Below are 20,014 nucleotides of genomic sequence, written 5' to 3' on the forward strand. Positions count from 1 at the left end.
TTGGCTCCTAAAGGTACCAGGTCGCGTTTTTGCGACTAAAGACTTTTATAACTCTGTTTTCCTTAAAATGACAACAATTATGTATAGAATATAAAGTTTCAAGAACAACATTGGCTTTCTCTTGAGATATTAAACGTGTTTTATTATTTACCATTCTGGAGTTATGGCTCCATATGTGAGCTTTTTGGCTAAAAATTTGGTTTTTTCAAACTTTGAGCAACGAGCAGCACGAGTTAACGTCGCTTAACTGAGCTCCAATTTCGGCCATCTCAATATCTGGAAAAGGGAATCGTTTTGTGGGGTTGAGACAAACACAATTCCGACATCGATTTTTTGTGGTCACCCTAGTGTGCAAGCAAGTTATCAAAGGGGCGTATCAGCAATATATCAGAAACAGATTTAGGGTATTAAGTTGAAACTCACGGTATGTTGATATAGATTTTGAATTAACTAAGACACTACATGCTAACTACTACTACTAGTATCGATACTACTGTTACTACTACCAAAACTACTGTGACAATTTAAGACTCTGACAACTTGCGACTGACTGTGGCTACTTATGACTAAGGTTGTAAAAACTAGTGGCTGCAACTACTTACAACTGTGAATACTTATGACTGTGATTGCGACTACTTGGGAATCCGACTCATTGCAACTGCGACTACCTACGACTGTGGCTACTTGCAGTTGTGACTATTTGCAACTACGGCAACTTGTGACTGCAAATGTGGCTACTTGTGAATGTGTCTCCTTGTGCCTGTTTCTGCTCCTGGCTCCAATTAGTTGTCACTTTGTCTTTGAATACCTTCAGTGACTTGACTACGACTGTGACTACGACTACTAGCAACTGCTTGTAACTTTGACTGCGACTACTTGCAACTTCAACTGTAATTATCTGTGACTGTGACTTCAACCACTTGTGACTGTAACTGCGACTACTTGCGATTATAACTACTATGTTAATCCAGAAGTTCAGAATAACATATCTGCTATGTTTCTTGAATGGCTAAGGGTATTAAATTAAGACTTCCATGACATATTGAGGAAGATGTTGAAATGAATTAGAAGACGCTATGCAACTTCAAGGTTTTCAAAAACGTTTGTCTGCAATATCTTTGGATTACCTAAGGTAATGAAGTTGAAACCTTTAAAGCATGCTGAGAGGGCTCTGATAGTGGTCAGAATGGCTTCAACCATAGGCTATAGAAGATCGAATATTTTCAATTTATTTATTTGACTAGTATTCCACGTATCCATGTAACCAAAGTTCTATAGTGCAACTATTATCAAAAATCTTTTGCAAAATTTTGGCAAATATATGATCAGCAAGCCAAAATCTTGATATTTAAGGAGAAAAAAAAACAACAAAAAATTAGTAAATATTCGTTTTATTAAGCAATGAAAAAACTATGTCAATTAGAAATGAACAGACACTAATTTAAAACAAACTGCTTCTACAAAAGAAGTTTTTCAAAAGAAAGTAAAGAGCTAAATTAAACCTAAGACTAGCGGAAATAAAGTTCAATAATAATTGAAGAGTAAAATAACATAAATCCAGTAACTAAGTGAAACCGAAAACGAACAGAAATCTTTGTTCTTTTTAAGTTAAACTTAAAAAGAACAAAAACTACAGTAGTAGGGTTAACGTCCCTTGTGCCTCATAAGGACCAGAACGTCATGTGCACTTTGTTGAATAAAAAATAAATTTTAAACGTTTCGTCTTTTATTACGCTAATAAATACAGAATTACTTTCAGGAATGAATGCCAATATAATAATAATAATAATAATTTATTTATGACCCACATATGAACATTATAAATGACACTGCGGAGTAATGGCAAATATAAAAGAAAAAATAACAACATCATTACCAAATCAAACAACAACAAAAAAATACAAATTAACCCATATCACGATGAAAAAAACAAACTAAGGGGTCAGTGACAGAAACAACATTACTAGTATTCATAATCATATTAGAAGACACACTGGCCAGTCGCACGCAAGAATCAATGACACCATAACGGTATAAATTATTTCTATTTTTAAAACGGCCGGGTAAATACATCAAATATTTACAATATCTAAAGTAACCACTTCTAACTCTCCGTAAATCTTTTTTCCTCAGCAAGTGGTGGAATTCAGATAGAAAATTTACACCTGGAGAGCAAAAACTATTATAAAGCCGAGCTAGGCCCTCACGATTATAACGCCCTCTATTTGGAGATATCTTACCATATGACCCGCAACTATTATTTAATGCATTAGTAACCAACTCGGAGCAAGTTTCGTAAATAGACGGGCAAAACGATATACCAATCCACTTGACTTTATCCAAACAAGGTAATGAAATCGAACCGAGGTTTAATGGAGATACAGAAATGCTACTATTAAAACACATAAACTCACACTTTCCCATATTAACAGATAGGCCAATATCACTAAGTAGAGAAGATAGCTTACATGCTTAAGATAGCTTATAGGAAGTTCTGAGCCAGCCCTCGACGAGAAAAACTAACTAAAAGGACATCGTCGGCGTATGCAATATAAATTACACCAATATCACGAAAAAACACAGTAGGAGATAGATGTTTTAAACAAGTAGCGAGGACACATTTAAATATATAAGGAGATAAAACTCCCCTCTGTCTAACGCCTTTCCTAACAGCTACCGAATCAGAAGTATTTGACAGCCACTTAATACGCACATAAGAATTACCATACCAATATCGCAATGTAGAAATAACTGAATAATTGACTCCAGAACAAGCAAGGAAATGCAAGGCCTGGGCGTGAACAACATTATCAAAAGCCCCGGAAATGTCTACTGTGCAGCAATACAATAAACGCTTCTGGGCAAATGCTTCCTTTAACAACCGGCTGAGCACATGATGCGCCTTGGGACAACCGACCCCTCTTCTAAATCCTAGTTGAAAAGACGAAAAATCGTACTTAGAAGTTATTTCAGGCAAAAGGACATGCTAAAAAATCATACTCATAAAGCAAGATACAGTAATTGGTCTATAGTTCGAGCATGAATCTGGATCTTTACCGCGTTTAAGTATAGGCGTCACACTACCGGAAAGAAAACTGTCAGGTACCAGATATTGAGCTATACAAATCTGAAATAATAACTGCAGGTGGTTCAACAATAATGGACAATCATAAGCAAAATTCCCAAAGCATAGGCCATCACAATCAGGAGAATGTGATTTTCTTACTTTCTTCAGCGCTCAATGTAAATCACTCATACTTATCGCAGGGACTCTATGTTGACAAACAGACACTGGCAGGACCGAACTAAGTAGATTAGAAAAATGTTTCTGAACACACTGATTAAATACGGAAAATATGTCAATATAATGGCGCACAAAATTCATAAGGTTTAATTCCGACTGAGGTGGGGGATAACACTTACTGCTAATGATAACTTTATTCCAAGTTATTTTACTATTTGGAGCGTCCCACGCGTTTAGCCTTGCATTACGTAAGCAAGATTTGTATTCTTTCTTTGTTTTTTGCTTGACTGTAAACACAGCACCGGAGGAAGGTCGATCGCAAGCGTTCCACAATCGCAGCCAAAACTTTGTGCGGTTCTTTAGTTTTTTCACTTCCGGTCGTATATTCCACAGGAGCTTGCGAGACCCATAACGCACGTGCTCAATCAGAACTGCAACTTTTGTGGCCGACTTTAGACATGCCACTATCTGGTAATAATACGAATTTAGGTCTTTCTTAGAATCAGGGCACTTTATCGAAGTCTGGAGCAAGTTACACTGTCAATCTGAATTCCATTACATCTTTTTAGTAATCTAGGTTAATATGCTTGTTTTCTTTTTGGTTTTTATTTATGTTTTGACATGTAAAAACTTACTGCTCAAGTTAAGAATGGTTTTCTGTAAGGCGCAAGTGACGATCTGTTCTTTACGAGGCTTAGAGGGCGTTAACTCTACTTCTGTTTGCTGTAGCTTCTGTTCTTTTTAAGTTTATAACTTGAGTCATTTATTGTAATTTCTGTTCGTTTCGGGTTTCGCTTATTTATTGATAGTGATTTGGGTTTGATTGACTTTATTTCCGCTCGTCTTAGGTTTAATGTAGCTCTTTACTTTCGTTTGAAAAACTTTTTTTGGTGATAATTTTTTTCAATTAATAAAATATAGAGCTGACTTTGCTCTTTACTTACCCGCCTATGATGTTTAATGTTTAAATAAGGTACCACTCTAGCATAAGTGGTAATCATCAGGTTGATGAAATAGCAAAAAATGCTATAAATATTGACCAGCCAAGTGGGAGACCAATCCCAATTAGAGATATTTACCGATGGAGGCTATCAAATATTAATTTCAATAAGATTAACCCTATCCTTTCCCCCTTTCCCAATAAGTATCTTTCTAAAATTTATCATAGAATTCGTTCTGGAACAAATGGACTAAATTTCCTTGCCTTCTCATATAAGCTTTCTAATTCAAGTGGTTCAATTCCCCTGTCCCCTCTTTTGCAGGCATTGTAATATGAATAATAAAACGATTGACCAGTGGCTATTTGAATATACTGCGCTAATACCGCGACGCATACCTTGCACAATAAACAATTAAAGTACTTTAAACACCAAACAATCTGACAGTCTGTCGAAAGTATAGCTCACTATTCCTGCCAACATAGCCCAGAAACTAAAAACTACTATCTTAAATTTGAAGTATTTGAGTCAAAATATTTACTGAAAGATATCTGAGAATATCTAATAAATAAGAGACAACCAAGACAGTAGCTCTGTAGCCCACAGTGTGAAGCAAAAAGAAGAGGGCTAAATAGTACCAACTGAATAGCCCGCCTGCTGTGAATTAGAAGAAGAAGAAGAAGAAGGTCAGATAGTCTTTTAGAATTCAGCCCTTGAGAAATTAAAGACAGCTAAGTTATTTTCTTGACCTATACTTAATTGTAACTTAGTTTTCCCAAATATGAACTTATTTTTTTTACCATCTTTTTTTGTAGCCTCTAAAGCATACATAGCTATGCCCCTCTCAACAGAACTCAGACATTCAGACTCTTTTTTAATGTACCTATAGGGAAGATGGCACTCTATAAATATATGTTTTACTGTTGACCTTTTTTAAATTCATATATTAGTATGCATAAACTGAGAAAGTAATATTGCATGTTCTTAGTTTTCTTGAGACTAGCTTATAAGAAATACTGAATTTCTCAAAACTTCCCCTGCTATCAGTAAGCTATATCCAGTTGTTGTATTCAGTAATATGAAACAACCGAACTGGTTAAACTAAGTTCATTTTGATCAAATTGAATGATGACATGTACCAAACTTCTGCAGTCAGATTGCTGACGTCATGGTATTAAGATTTATTTTTGTTCATATACAGAGATGACATAACTGACTTTTACAATTAGGGTCCAAAGCCCATGAGATTCAGATTATTCTCATTTACATACAGGAATGGCAGCCAATAAATTTTGCGATCTGGTTCGGGTGCTCATGAAAGTATGGTTTAAGTACAGAACCTTGAATACCACCACTTGTTGAACACCAAAGCTTCTTCCAAGTGGAGAAGGTTGAAAAATATGAGAAGAACTTTTTTATACAGAGAGCCAGGGTTATCCTTAAAATCTTGCAGTTTTGAACTAGCTTAAAACCATATTTCATCACCGAGGTCTTGAATTTTTCCAAAATAAACTTAGAAAATGTTGTTAAGAAATGTTAAATATACTTCATTTATAATAATTTCAGATAACTGCATCGTATATTGAAATACGATCAACTGATGGGATGATTCTGAAAGTTGGAATTCCAAGTGGCAGCCCTGTGTCTCTTACAACTGGTGAATTTGCCGAAATTGACGGTGTGTCCCAGGGAAATACAATTGATATGAGTTCTATCAGTCTCATGCCTTCTGATATGATGAGGGATTTTAGTAAGTTGTTAATCTATATACTTTTATCTGAATCTCGTATCTTCGTTACATGTAGGATAACTAAAGGGAATTTAAAGGAATAGTACTATTGTTACAATAGTAACAGCCAGGGTTTTCCCCAACAGCAAGTTAAACTCGCATAACACAAAACGAAAACTGAAAACGATCTTTGTTGCATTAGAAAAAGTTAAAAACTAAAGTTATGTTGCCTATTGAAGATTTTGGGCTGTATTTGGCAAATGAATGTCTTTTTAAAGCTCCTTTGAAGTTCAATAATAACTATAGCTGACAGAAAAGAGGATCTCTGTGTAATTTTTAAGCATCTGTAGTCGAATATTTAAAACTTCAGTGATACAATATCTAATTACGACGAAATTGTGCGAAAATATATATTTTAAACTAAACTTTTTTTTGTATTGAGATAAAATTTAATAAAACTTAATTAAAGATGATTTATGTTTGGTGTATTTGAATTTACAGAAATCTAAATTGTTTGAGGATTGACATCTTAGCCAAACAGAGCTCGATGTGGACAGTGTTGGGAATTACTTAAGTTAAAAGGACTTAAATAATTAGTTAAGTAAATATTCTCAGTACTTCTACTCTACTTAAGTAAAATATTCTGAAAGTATTTAATGTTCTTACTTAAAAAAAAAAACAGAAGTACTTGAGGGTACTTAAGCAATCAAGCATTTTAAGACCATTTCAGGCGTGTCAGCCATACACACAATTTGCTTGCATCCACAGATGCTGATAAAGCCTTGAATGGTGTTGTATATAAGCGGCAGCGACATGTCTCTTTTCCTAAGTGTACAGCTATCTAGGGTGCTCTGAAAAAGAGCTCAAAAGTCGGTGATGCTGTCAAAGAGGTATGCGATAGACAGCTCATCAGGCCTGTGATAACTCGGTGGAAATGGAAATATGACAGTTTGATGGTTTGTCACAAAAAAGAGAAGCTCCATTAGGTCTGGGCTATTTTACAGAAGCCTAGGTTTAGGTCTCGTGATGTAAATTTTCTAGAAGAATGCATGAAAGTCATAGAAAGGCAGTATCCAAACACTTGTTTGTAGTGAAACTATATTCGTCTTTAAAAATTTTAAAAAGAGCTAATAAATTAAACTGAATATTTGATGTATGATGATATTAATTGCTGAGAGCTCATCAGTTCAAAATGTTAGTATAATTTTAATGTTTATTTTCAATATTAAGTACAAAAGAAAATATTTGTCATAAAATTGGTTTGCTTGATTTGCATGTTCAATTTAAGTTTCACTTGTTTTAAGATTTATTTATTCATTTAAATTAGTATCTATTGTATGTTTGTTTGCATTGATTGTTTATTTAATTTATGTTCGTTTTAAGTTTCATTTATACTTCAATAGGAAAATATTTTTTTTCGTTTTAAGCTTGATTTTCATATTCAATCTAAGCATTACTCGCTTTAAGATCTATTTGTTCATTTATATTCTTACTTGTTGTATGTTTTTGCTATGATTGTTTATTTAAGTTTTGTTTGTTTTGGGTTTCAGTTATTCTCTAATAGTAATTTCTCGTCGTTTTGAGTTTGAATTTTAAAAGGTATTTGTATCCGCTGAGCTTAAGTTTAAAATGGCCTTTACTTTTCTTTGAAAAACTTATTTTTCGTAAAGTTTTTTTTATTAATTTTTTTTAGTTTTTGATCGCAAAAAAATTTCAAGTTTTTAAAAATTCCTTATTTCAAGATCAAACTTAAAAAAAAATTCAAATATTCATCAAAGTATCAAAAATGGTATCAAATTAACAATATCAAAGTGAAAAAATGGGTTTGAAGTTTATACAACGACCCCTTCTATATGAAGTGCCTCTGGGAAAAAAAAATAAAAGGAGTGTGGGGGGAGGCTAGCTGCCCTCCAGTGAACTAGAACTTTCAATTTCCAATCAAATGAACCTTCTAGGAATTTTATACGAGCATCCCTAACATAACAACCATATATGCCCCGAGGGCATAACTTACAACCCTTACCCCCGGGCCCTGTGGGGCTGTGTCGACACCGGAGTTTTTTGTTATCAGAACTTTGAACTATTTTTAACAAAATATCTATCTCAAAATTTTTATCTGATGTATTTAAGGCGTGGAGGAGGGGGGGGGGTCTAGTTGCCCTTCGCTTTCTTTTTACTCTTAAAAAGTGAACAAGAACTTTTAATTTCAAATCAATTGAGCCCTCTCCGAAGTTTATACAAGCATTCCTTCCATAAGAACTATATATGCCCTTAGAGCATTACTCATAACGCCTGCCACCGGGCCCTGGCGGGTTCCGTCGACACAGGAAATTTTCTTATCTGACCTTTAAACTATTTTTAATGAAATGGCTATTATAAAAATTTTATCGGATGGGCTTGGGAAAAAAAGTGTGGGGGAGGTATAGTTGCACTTGGATATCTGTTGGCTCTTAAAGATTGAACCACAACTTTCAATTCTCAATGAAATGAGCCTACTCCGAAGTTTAAACGTGCATCCCTTTCATTTGAACCGTATATGCCGAAAGAAGTAAACATACAACGCCTATCCCCCGGGCTCTGGGGGGCGTTTTTGTTATCCAATTTTGAACATTTTCCAAAACACTGGCTATCTCAAAATTTGTAGCGGATGGGGTTGGGGAAAAATAGCGTGGGGGAGGGGGCTAGTTTAACTCTCTTGACTCTTAAAAAATGAACTAGAACTTTCAATTTTCAATCAAATGAGCCCTCCATGAAGTTTATACAAGCATTCCTTTCATTAGAACCATACGTGCCCTTAGGGCATAACTTAGAACGCCTTCCCCTGTGCCCTAGGGGATTCTGTTAACACCAGATTTTTTCTTATGCGACCTTTGAACTACTTTTAACCAAATGTCTATCTCAAAATTTTCATCAGATGGGTTTTGAAAAAGAAGGCGTGGGGGAGCTAGCTGCCCTCGGATCTCTTTTGACTATTAAAAAGTGAGCTCGAACTTTCAATATCCAATCAAATGAGCCCTCTCTGAAGTTTATTCCTTTCATACGAACAATAAATGCCCCAGGGCATAAATTACAACGCCAGCCCCTGGGCCCTGGGGGGTTGTGACGACACCTGAGTTTTTGTTATCTGACTTCTGAGAAATTTTTAACTCAATTGCTATCTCAAAATTTTTATTGGATAAATTTGGGGAAAAAAGGGCTTGGGGGGACTAGTTGCCCTACAATCTCTTTTGACTCTAAAAAACCGGAATTTTTGTTATATGATTTTTAAACTATTTTTAACAAAATAGCCATCTTAAAATTTTTATGGGATGCATTTTGGAAAAAAGGATTGGGGGGAGGGGAAGCTGGTTACCCTTCAATATCTTTTGACGCTTAAAAAGTGAACTAGAACTTTCAATTTCCAATCAAATGAGCCTTCTCTGAAGTTTATACGAGCATTCCTTCCATAAGAACTATATATGCCCCCAGGGCATAACTTATATATCAAAATTTTGATTGGATGTGTTTGGGGAAATGGCTGAAGTGGAAGGGGTGTCAGTTGCCTTAGAATCACTTTCGACTATTAAAAAGGGAACTAGTCATTTAAATTTCCAATCGAATGAGCCCTTTCCGAAGTTTCTACGACAACGTTGTCTATACAAAACCTTATATGCCCCCAGGGCATAACTGACAACCCTTGCCCTGAGGGTTGTGGGGGAGTTGTCATCTTGAAAGACCTAATTTCCAGAACTTAAAACTATGTTTAATAAAATGGCTATCTCAAAATTTTGATTGGATGTGTTTGGGGAAAAGGTGGACGTGAGAGGGGGGTTAGTTGCCCTCAAATCACTTTCGACTATTAAAAAGGGCACTAGCCCTTTGAATTTCCAATTGAATGAGCCTGTTTTGAAGTTTCTACGACAACGCCTTCTATGAAAACCTTATGTGCCCCCAGGGTATAACTTAAAACTCTTGCCTTGAGCGTTGTGGGGGAGTGTCCTCCTCAAAAACATATTTACTATCTGGAAATCGACAACGCCTACTATAAAAACCTTATATGCCCCCAGGGCATAACTTAAAACCCTTGCCCTGACGGTTGTGGGGGAGTGTCCTTTTCAAAAACCTATTTTATATCTGGAAATCAAATACGCTGAAAAAATGGCTATCTCAATATTTTTATTGGACGTGTTTGGGGGAATGATGGGCGTGGGGGGGAGTACTTACCATCCAATCACTTTCGACTATTAAAAAGGGCGCTATACCGTTGAATTTTCAATCGAAAGAGCCTTTTTTGTAGTTTCTAAAGCAACGCTTTCTATAAAATCATTATACGCTCCCAGGTCATATCTTAAAGCCCTTGCCCGGAGGGTTTGGTGGGAGTATCCTTCTCAAAAATACATTTTAAATCTGTAAATCAACTACTCTGAACAAAATGGCTATCTCAAATTTTGATTAGGTGTGTTTGGGGGCATGGTGGGCGTGGGGGGGGGGGCTAGTTGCCCTCCAAACACTTTAAAAAGGACACTAGCCCTTTGAATTTCCAATCGAATGAGCCTTTTTTGAAGTTTCTAAGACAACGCCTACTTTAAAAAACCTTATATGCCCCCAGGGCATAACTTAAAACCCTTGCCCTGAGGGTTGTGGGGGAGTGTCCTTTTCAAAAACCTATTTTCTATCTGGAAATCAACTACGCTGAAAAAATGGCTGTCTCAAAATTTTTATTGGACGTGTTTGGGGGAATGATGAGCGTGGGGGGGAGGGGGATACTTGCCCTCCAATCACTTTTGACTATTAAAAAGGGCACTAGCCCTTTGAATTTCCAATCGAACGAGCCTTTTTTGAAGTTTCTACGACAACGCCTTCTATAAAAACCTTATATGTCCCCAGGGCATAACTTAGAACCCTTGCCCTGAGGGTTGTGGGGGAGTGTTCTCCTCAAAAACATATTTTCTATCTGGAAATCAACTACGCTGAACAAAATGGCTATCTCAAAATTTTGATTGGAAGTGTTTGGGGAAATGATGGGCATGGGGGGGGGGCTAGTTGCCCTCCAATCACTTTCGACTATTAAAAAGGACACTAACCCTTTGAGTTTCCAATCGAACGAGCCTGTTTTGAAGTTTGTACGACAACGCCTTCGATAAAAACCTTATATGCCCCCAGGGCATAACTTAAAACCCTTGCCCTGAGGGTTCTATGGGAGTGTCCTCCTCAAAAATATATTTTCTATCTGGAAATCAAGTCCGCTGAACCAACTGGCTATCTAAAACTTTTCCTTGGAGGTGTGGGGAGTTCTGATGGGCGTGGGGGGGGGCTAATTGCCCTCCAATCACTTTTGACTCTTAAAAAGGGCACCAGAACTCGCGATTTCCACTCGAAAGAGCCCCTTTTGAAGTTTCTACAACGCTCCTTCCACATGAAGTGCCTCTGGGAAAAAATAAATAATAAAACATCGGAGCTGCATGGCATTTACTATAGGCAACGCTATAGCGTTGCCTCTGATTTCTGTTCATTCTGGGTTTCATTTAATTATCGATGCTGATTTGTGGTAGTTTCACGCTTGGTAGATTATTTGAATTTATTTCTGCTCATTTTTTGTTTAATGGAGTTCTTTACTTTTCTTTTGAAAAATTTATTTTGGGGTACAAGTTTTTTTTATTAATTTCTGTTCGTTTTATATTGACATAGTCTTTTCAAAGAAAAAGAAAATAATACTTTAAATCCTTTCGTTTTTTTAAAAATTTATGCTTTGGCCTGCTATTTGTTTTCTGGAGAAAAATTTTCAGCACTTTTTAACAACACACACCTTTTTAAAAATCTGGACACAAATAGTAGTGTTTAATTTATTTTATTACCTCCTTTAGTTGACCTGAAATGAAAATCTTGATACCATTCGCAAAAAATCTGTTTATTTACATCGACAGTGTGAGCGAATTTACGGCAATTTGTTATGGTAGCGTTTTAAGAACCCAATTTGATCAAAAAGTCTAAACTTGATATCCTATGATATATTTGGGATACTGTGAAGATGCCTTATTGTGACTTAGCATTAACAAAGTTCGTTTTGACTTAATCTTATGGCAACATTTAGTTTTTAAACTTAAAGTGAAATGGGAGGGTGGGTGTGCGAGGGAGATTAGTTTCCCTCCAATCACTTTCGACTATTAAAAAGGGAATCAGCCCTTTCTATTTTCAATCGAATGAGCCCTTTCCGAAGTTCCTACGACAACTCCTTCGATACAAAGTGCCCTGGTTTAAACAACAACAGCAAAAATAATACATTATACCCACATCAGTCTTTACTATAAAAATGTCAAGCCTTCCAACCACTTTCTACTATTAAAAAGGGCACTAGGCCTTTCGATTTCCAATCGACTTCGCCCTTTTTGAGTTTCTACGACAACACTTCCTATAAACACCTTATATGCCCCCAGGGCATAAATTACAACCCTTAACCTAAGGGCTGTGAGGGTGGTTGTCATCCTCTAAGACCTAATATCCAGAACTTTCAACTACGTTAAACAAAATAGCTATCTCAATATTTTGATTGGAAGTGTCTGGGAATATGGTGGGTGTGAGAGGGGCGTTAGTCTTTCTCCAATCACTTTCAACTATTAAAAAAGGCACTAGCCCTTTCAATTTCCAATCAAATGAGCCCTTTTGAAGTTTCTATGACAACGCTTTTAATAAAAACCTTATATGCCCCCAGGGGATAATTTACAACCCTCGCCATGAGGGCTAGGGGGGGGTGTCATCCCCAAAGACTTAATTTCCAGAACTTTCTACTACATTGAACAAAATATCTATCTGAAAATTTTGATTGGATGTGTTTGGGCGAATGGTGGGCCTGAGAGGGGGGTTAGTTACCCTCCAATAACTTTCAACTATTAAAAAGGGTACTAGCCCTCTCAATTTCCAATTGAATGAGCCCCTTTTGAAGTTTTTACGACAACTCTATCATTAGAAACCTTATATGCCCCCAGGGCATAACTTACAACCCTTGTCCTGAGGGCTGCGGGGGAGTGTCCTCCTCAAAAAAATAATTTCTATCTGGAAATCCACAACACTCAACAAAATGGCTATCTAAACATTTTGATTGGATAAGTTTGGGGATAACGTGGGTGAGAGAGAGGGGGGGGGGGGTAGTTGCCCTCAAATCACTTTCTACTATTAAAAAGGGCACTAAACCTTTGAATTTTCCAATCGAATGAACCCTTTTTCAAGTTTCTACGACAAATATTTCAATAAAAACTTATATGCCCGCAGGGCCTAAATTATAACCGTTACTCCGAAGACTGTCCTGCTCAAAGGTATAATTTACTGAACTTTAAATGCGTGGAACAAAATAGCTATCTCAAAATTTTGATTGGATGTGTTTGGGGAAATGGTGGGCGTGAGAGTGGTGTTAGTTGCCTTCCAATTACTTTCGACTATTAAAAAGGGCACTAGCCATTTCAATTTCTATTCGAATGAGCCCTTTTTGAAGTTTCTGTGACAACACGTTCTAAAGAAACCTTGTATGCCCCCAGTGCATAACTTACAACCCTTGTCCTGAGGGCTGTGAGGGGGTTGTCATCCTCAAAGACCTAATTGCTAGAACTTAAAACTACGTTGAATAAAATAGCTATCTCAAAATGTGGATGTGTTTGGGGAAAAGGTGGGCGGGAGAGGGGGGTTAGTTGCCCTCCAATCACTTTCGACTATTTAAAAGGGTACTATCCCGTTGAATTTCCAATCGAATGAGCCTTTTTTGAAGTTTCTACGACAACACCTTCTATAAAAAACTTATATGCCCCCAGGGCATAACTTGCAGCCCTTGCCCTGAAAGCTGTGGGGGAGTGTCCTCCTCAAAAAAAATAATTTCTATCCGAAATCAACTACGCTGAACAAAATGGCTATCTCAAAATTTGATTGGATGTGTTTGGGGGAATGATGGGTGTGGGGGCGGGGGGCTAGTTGCCCTCCAATCACTTTTGACTATTAAAAAAGGCACTAGCCCTTTGAATTTCCAATCGAATGAGCCTTTTTGGAAGTTTCTACGACAACGCCTTCTATAAAAACCTTATATGCCCCCAGGGCATAACTTACATGCCCTGGAGGGGGAGTGTAGAGGAGTGTCCCTCTCAACAACATTTCGTCTACCTGAAAATCAGCTACGCCGAACAGAATGGCTACCCCAAAATTGTGAGTGGATGCGTTTGGGGACATGGTGGTCGCGAACGAAGTGTATGCCGTCTTCCAACCATTTTTAACTCTTAAAAAGAGCATTAGCCACTCCAGTTTCCATTTGAATGAACCCTGTTCAAAGTTTCTACGCCAACTTCTTCGATACGAAGTGCTCTGCTCTAAAGGAAAAAATAATAAATGATACATTGTGCCAACATCGTTCTTATATGACTCCACTTTCCAATTGAATGAGCCCTTTTCGAAGTTTCTACTACAACTTCTTCGATACGAAGTGCCCTGCTCTAAAGGAAAAAAATAATAAATGATACACTGTGCCAACATCGTTCATATATGCCCTCAGGGCAAAACTTAAAACCCTTGCCCCGAGGGTTGTGAGGGAGTGTCCTCAAAAATATATTTTCTATCTGGAAATCAACTACGCTGAACAAAATGGCTATCTCAAAATTTTGATGGGATGTGTTTGGGGGAATGATGGGCTTGGGGGATAGTTGCCCTCCAATCACTTTCGACTATTAAAAAGAGCACTAGCCCTTTGAATTTCCAATCGAATGAGCCTTTATTTGAAGTTTCTACGACAATGCCTTCTATAAAAACCCTATATGCCCCCAGGGCATAACTTAAAACCCTTACCCCGAGGGTTATGGGGGAGTGTCCTCCTCAAAAAGATAAGTTCTATCTGGAAATTAAACAGCCTACCCTGAACAAAATAGCTATCTCCAAATTTTGATTGGATGTGTTTGGGTGAATGATGGGCGTGGGGAGGCTAGTTGTCCTCCAATCACTTTCGACTATTAAAAAGGGCACTAGCCACTCCAATTTCCAATCGAATGAGCCCTTTTTGAAGTTTCTACGACAACTCCTTCGATACCAAGTGCCCGGGTATGGAAGAAAAAAAAATAGTACATTGTGGCAACATCGTTCTTTACTTAGGCAGCGCTATTGCGCGGCCTATGATTTTACTATCTAGCATTCTGATATTTTAAATGAATCCCATTTCATTATCTAAGAGTTTCTCTATCTAGTAATCGAAATAGAAAACAGTTTCTACTGTTTTTGCAAGGTCCCTTTCCGATAGAGTTCAAAATCAGATATCTGAGGACAATTGTTTTACTTTCAAAATCAGATAAAAAGGTTATCTATAAAATATAACGTTATTTGGCAAATTGTCAGGATTTTGAGAAGAAGGAGGATGGGTTGTTTTATCTATATCTTTTTTGCCACATTGCTGTGTAAATCAAATGAAATCCATACTCATGGCGGGGGGGGGGGTGCATTTGCCACTGGTCCATTGAATTTTTTTTTTTTTTTTAATTCTTGTCCTAAACCAAAGACATGAAGCCTTTCAGTTCTTTGCGTCATTGATGCAGAGATCGTTTGAGCTTAGAATTTGGAGAAGGGTGTGATTAAAAGAGGTTTGTGATTCCCTATATTTCCAGAAAATTCATCAGAAGAGGCTATAAAATGAAATAAAACCCCATAAATGAAATTTTTAACTATTAAACTAAAAGAAATATTATATCTTGGGGAAAATGCTACTCGGACCATTTTTTTATCCTTTACCTCGGTTAGTTTTAAATTGCTGGATCTTGTGATGCTTAAGTATGGTGTGAGGCTGTTCAGCTTTGAGGTGGGGGCAATAAAACATATAAGCGGAGTTGTGTTATATGACAATAGTATTGTACCTTTTCCAGTGATTAATCAAAAAAATTGTTTCCACAAAAAATGTTCTTCAAGGAAAGGTAAAGAGCTACATTAAACCAAAGATGAGCAGAAATAAAGTCAAATAATTTTTCAAACATAAAACTACCATAAATCGCCACCAATATAGAAATGAAAACCAAAACGAACTGAAATCACAATAACCGAGTCAAACTCAAAACTAACACAAACTAAGAGGAGTAGGGCTGACGCCCCCCGTGCATTCTAAAGACATAAACATAATTTGCACTTCACTGAAAACGTTCCTTATTTCGAGTTTTGTTTTAATTTCTCGTACTATTTCTCTTTTTTATTATTAATAGACTTAACTTACGTACAAAATTCACCATATTAACCAAGATTACTGAAGTAAAAAAAACAAATGAATTTGGATTGACAGTTTATTACTTATAGGCTACTGATATTCTGAAATTCTTAATAATGTTGGATTTATTAAAGCAAAAAAAAAAAGAAAATAATTAAAATGCGATACACACATTGTGTATTTTAATTTAGTTCAACTTCTCCCTCAATATTTCCTGAAAATTTCACCTCAGTACTCTTAGCCTTAGTAGCAGTCAGAATAGAAGTAGTGGTATTAGTAGTAGGGGTGGGGTTAGTAGTAGTAGTAGTGTCCACATATTGCCGTTTCGTCAATTGATTATCCCCTTTATCATGTCCTAGAAGCTTCAACATAATACGCTAAGGAGTTCTTAAAATATTACTGTTGTGCCCTTTTGACAACCGGTTTGCACGTAATTTGTTTTCATTTGGTTCAACTCCCCTTCACCATTTCCTGAAATTTTCACCTTAGATAATAATTACACTAGCAGTAGAAGTAGTGGGGGGGGGGGGGAGTAGTAGTTGTGGTAGTGGTAGCGTGCGCATATTGCCTTTTGTTCAATTGATCCTCCCCTTAGTTTCAACTTAATAATCCAAGTCACTTCATAGATACGTCCTTTGGACAGCCCTCATGCATATAGTATAGTGTGTTTTGATTTAATTCAGCAGCCCCCCCCCCTTCGACCCTATCAGAGAGCTTCACCTGAATGTCTTGACTTTTTTAGAATTCAAAGAAAAGTAAGTTTTTCAAAGAAAACTAAAGAGCTCCATTAAACCAAAAATGAGCAGAAATAAAGTCAAATAATCTTCCAAGCAGAAAACTACTACAAATTATCATTAATAAACGAATAGAACCCAAAACGAACAGAAATTACAATAAATAACCGAATCAAACTCAAAACGAGCAGGAATTGACGCGAGTAGTGCTGTCAACCCTCGTGGCATCTCAAGACGAGAACATAATTTGCGCTTCACTGAAAATATAATAAATGTAAATGTTTTCACTTTTTGACTTGAATAAATAAAAAATTCTTGAATATGTAAGGAAGAAATATCAGTATATATATATATATATATATATATATATATATATATATATATATATATATATATATATATATATATATATATATATATATATATATATATATATATATATATATATATATATATATACTGATATTTCGCGTGCATACTTGTGGCACCTTTGTATCACACCGGAGTGCGCCGGAAGCATACGAATAATTTCAGCCGGTAGCTCGTACATAGTTTGTGTTAACGTTTACGAAAACTAATAAAATCAAATTCGGTGTTAAACAAAATTATACTTGTTCTTGGTCTACAGAAGAATTGTAATTTGTTAAAATAAGATATAATTTTTTTTTCTTATCAAGTTTTTCTTGAATGAAAATATTATTGCGCCTTCCGTGGATATTTGTGTCTGAGCCGCACTTAAGGAACCGAAGAGCCACATGTGGTTTTGGAGCTGCACTTTGCCGACCGCTTATCTAGATGAAGCCTTAAAACTCGATATGCTTTTAGCTACTTTTGCAGATATTTCAAGAGTGTTTGATAATTTAATCTATTTTGGAGGTATGTTTATTGAGCAACCCCGCGTAGCTCAGGTTGAAATTGATTAATTCATAATTGCTTGACACATCTGCTAAGCTTCGAAATACTATTATTCCTCTGAACTGTATCATTTGTCGTTGTAATTGATGATTTTAATATTTGACTTTTTCTTGTTGATTTAATTGTTTTTATCTTTAAAAAGTACTACTTTGAGTCTTTGTTGTTTTTCTATTTCTGTTTATTGTTTCGTTCACATGTTCATGTTAGCTTCAAGCTATTGAACTGAATAATCGTATTCCATTTTATATCGAATTTAATCCCCTCTTCTCTATAAGAAAGAAATGGTTTCTATGACAAAATTTATTCTGATAAACTAAAAATTAAGCTACAGCTTTATGATTTCTGTCCGTATTTGTAGATCCTAAGACAACGTTTTAGTTTTTGAGTACACTCCGTTTTGAAAGTCTTTTTGGGTTAGCTTTCTTTATATCTTTATCGTTTATTTTCGTTGAATGTTTATCTATTTATATTTCCAGATGCTGAAAACTATAGCAAAGCTTGTGACCTTGTCTACAATATTCGGAATAATCCATTTGTAATGTGATTCCAGGAATGACATTTTGTATAGTTTATAAATAAAAATTCACCTTTTAAAAATTATCTTTGCTTTTTTATACCACCATTATTCGTAGATCCATTATTTTTTTCAAAGTTTCTATAGCTGTATTTTTCACTTTTTTTATACTTTTTCGACAAATATATCTGCGCACATATCTTCTAGTTCCAAATTGGTTCCTGCCACAGAATAATCATTAAGGTAAAATAGAAAGTTAATTTTAGACCCTTCCACTGTTTTTAATAGATACTCTCAGCAGTGCTTCCACTTTTTATATCAATTTTTCCTTATATTCCCTATGTTTAGGTCTGATTTCTCCCTATTTTTCTCCTTAGAAAGAAGGGATATTTTGCTTTACATATCCATACAATCTACATGATTGCGTTTTTATGCTGCACAGCGCAGCATCAAATTGTTATTTTTACTTCAGATAATGATATATATAAAATCTTTTTCACTACCTAGAACACGTAAGAAAGTTTAATTAAGCGTCATCTCCAGCAACTCATCGCACTTGGCGTTTGCCTTCGTCTTGAAGCTAGTGGCAGCTTTCGGTATGCTGACAGTTGATGAAGTTCTATCTTCGTTTTTCAAGCAGTAATGGACTCGAACAGGTGAGACTAGTTTGACATTCTCGAGACTATTTCGGATGTCTGTTTTAAATAATTTCAGGGGACTAAACAACCGCTCAGTTGGTACATTGCTAAAAGGTAAAGAGAAGATCAGTGATATGCGCTTCCACAATTCCGGATACTTGATTTTGTCACTGCAAGTCTCCAATTAAATATATTTATCCAGTACTGCTCAACTGACAGGTTTTCAACATGGGCATCTCCCAAATGAAGCTCAGTGACATCAGTCATTGCTTGTAACCTCCATTCTATGTCCATTTTCTGGAGGCAACACTTTTCTCTTAGCAAGGAAAACTCACAAACAGTGGCCTTAGAGATTTGGTTTCAAATTTCTTGAATTCCTTGGCTCAACCGAAGCGTCTTGGAAGGGTCTTGGATGTGCTTGGTTAGGAATATATAGTATTTTCAACAAGACTGATAAAAGAGATCAATATTATCACTTGGCCCTTGAGCTTCTACGAGTCCTTGCATTGAATTAGTTGCAGCTATTCCAACATATGTCTGGTTTAAAGGCAGGTACTCACTTGAAAGGTAAGGATCCAGTTCGGTAAACAAAGCAATACTGCGAATATAGTCCATGTTCATGAAGTTAGATGCAAAATCATTCACAAATTTGCTGGCACTTGCCTTTAGGGAGTGAAGAACTGGAAGCTCAGATTGAAGAACTTTGTTGAATTCATTGGAGAGGCCAAGAGAGTAGTCCATGAATTCAAGGTATGGCTTTGTCAACTTGATTTGTACTGTTTACAAGATAAGGTGATTGGTTGCAGTTGGGTCGTCAAACGTGGTTTCTATGACATACTGAGTACTAGCAAACTGATGCTCAAAAAGCCTCTTTATGCAGGCCTGAAGGAACAACCAACGGGTTTATCCCGGTACAAGAAATGAGAGTGGTTTGGATTGAAAGAACTCCTGAAATTCAGCATACTTATCTCATATGGAAGCGCTTTTGGAAAAGTGGGCTTAGATATTTCGCGCCAAGTCTTCTAGTGTCTTTGGAAGTGACAAGTATGCATAGGATGAACATAAGGGAATAAGATGGCATGAGCATTTCACATTCAATATATGGGACACCAT

At 36.3% G+C, this 20,014-nt stretch overlaps 1 protein-coding gene across 1 annotated transcript in view; it reads left to right on the plus strand.

The window, feature by feature from the left end:
- LOC148952091 (uncharacterized) overlaps positions 1 to 18,362 on the plus strand; it is a 41,287-nt gene extending 22,925 nt beyond the window's left edge. Inside the window, exons 2-3 of the mRNA XM_089088842.1 lie at positions 5,749 to 5,932; positions 18,226 to 18,362. Coding sequence (XP_088944968.1) covers positions 5,749 to 5,932; positions 18,226 to 18,293 — 252 coding nt within the window. The 3' untranslated portion in view covers positions 18,294 to 18,362. The remainder of the gene's footprint in view (positions 1 to 5,748; positions 5,933 to 18,225) is intronic.
- Positions 18,363 to 20,014: the final 1,652 nt, after the last annotated feature.

Source organism: Artemia sp. Qi Xiang Cuo, chromosome 5 (assembly GCF_049724085.1).
Source record: "Artemia sp. Qi Xiang Cuo chromosome 5, ASM4972408v1, whole genome shotgun sequence".
Lineage (NCBI taxonomy): Eukaryota > Metazoa > Arthropoda > Branchiopoda > Anostraca > Artemiidae > Artemia > Artemia sp. Qi Xiang Cuo.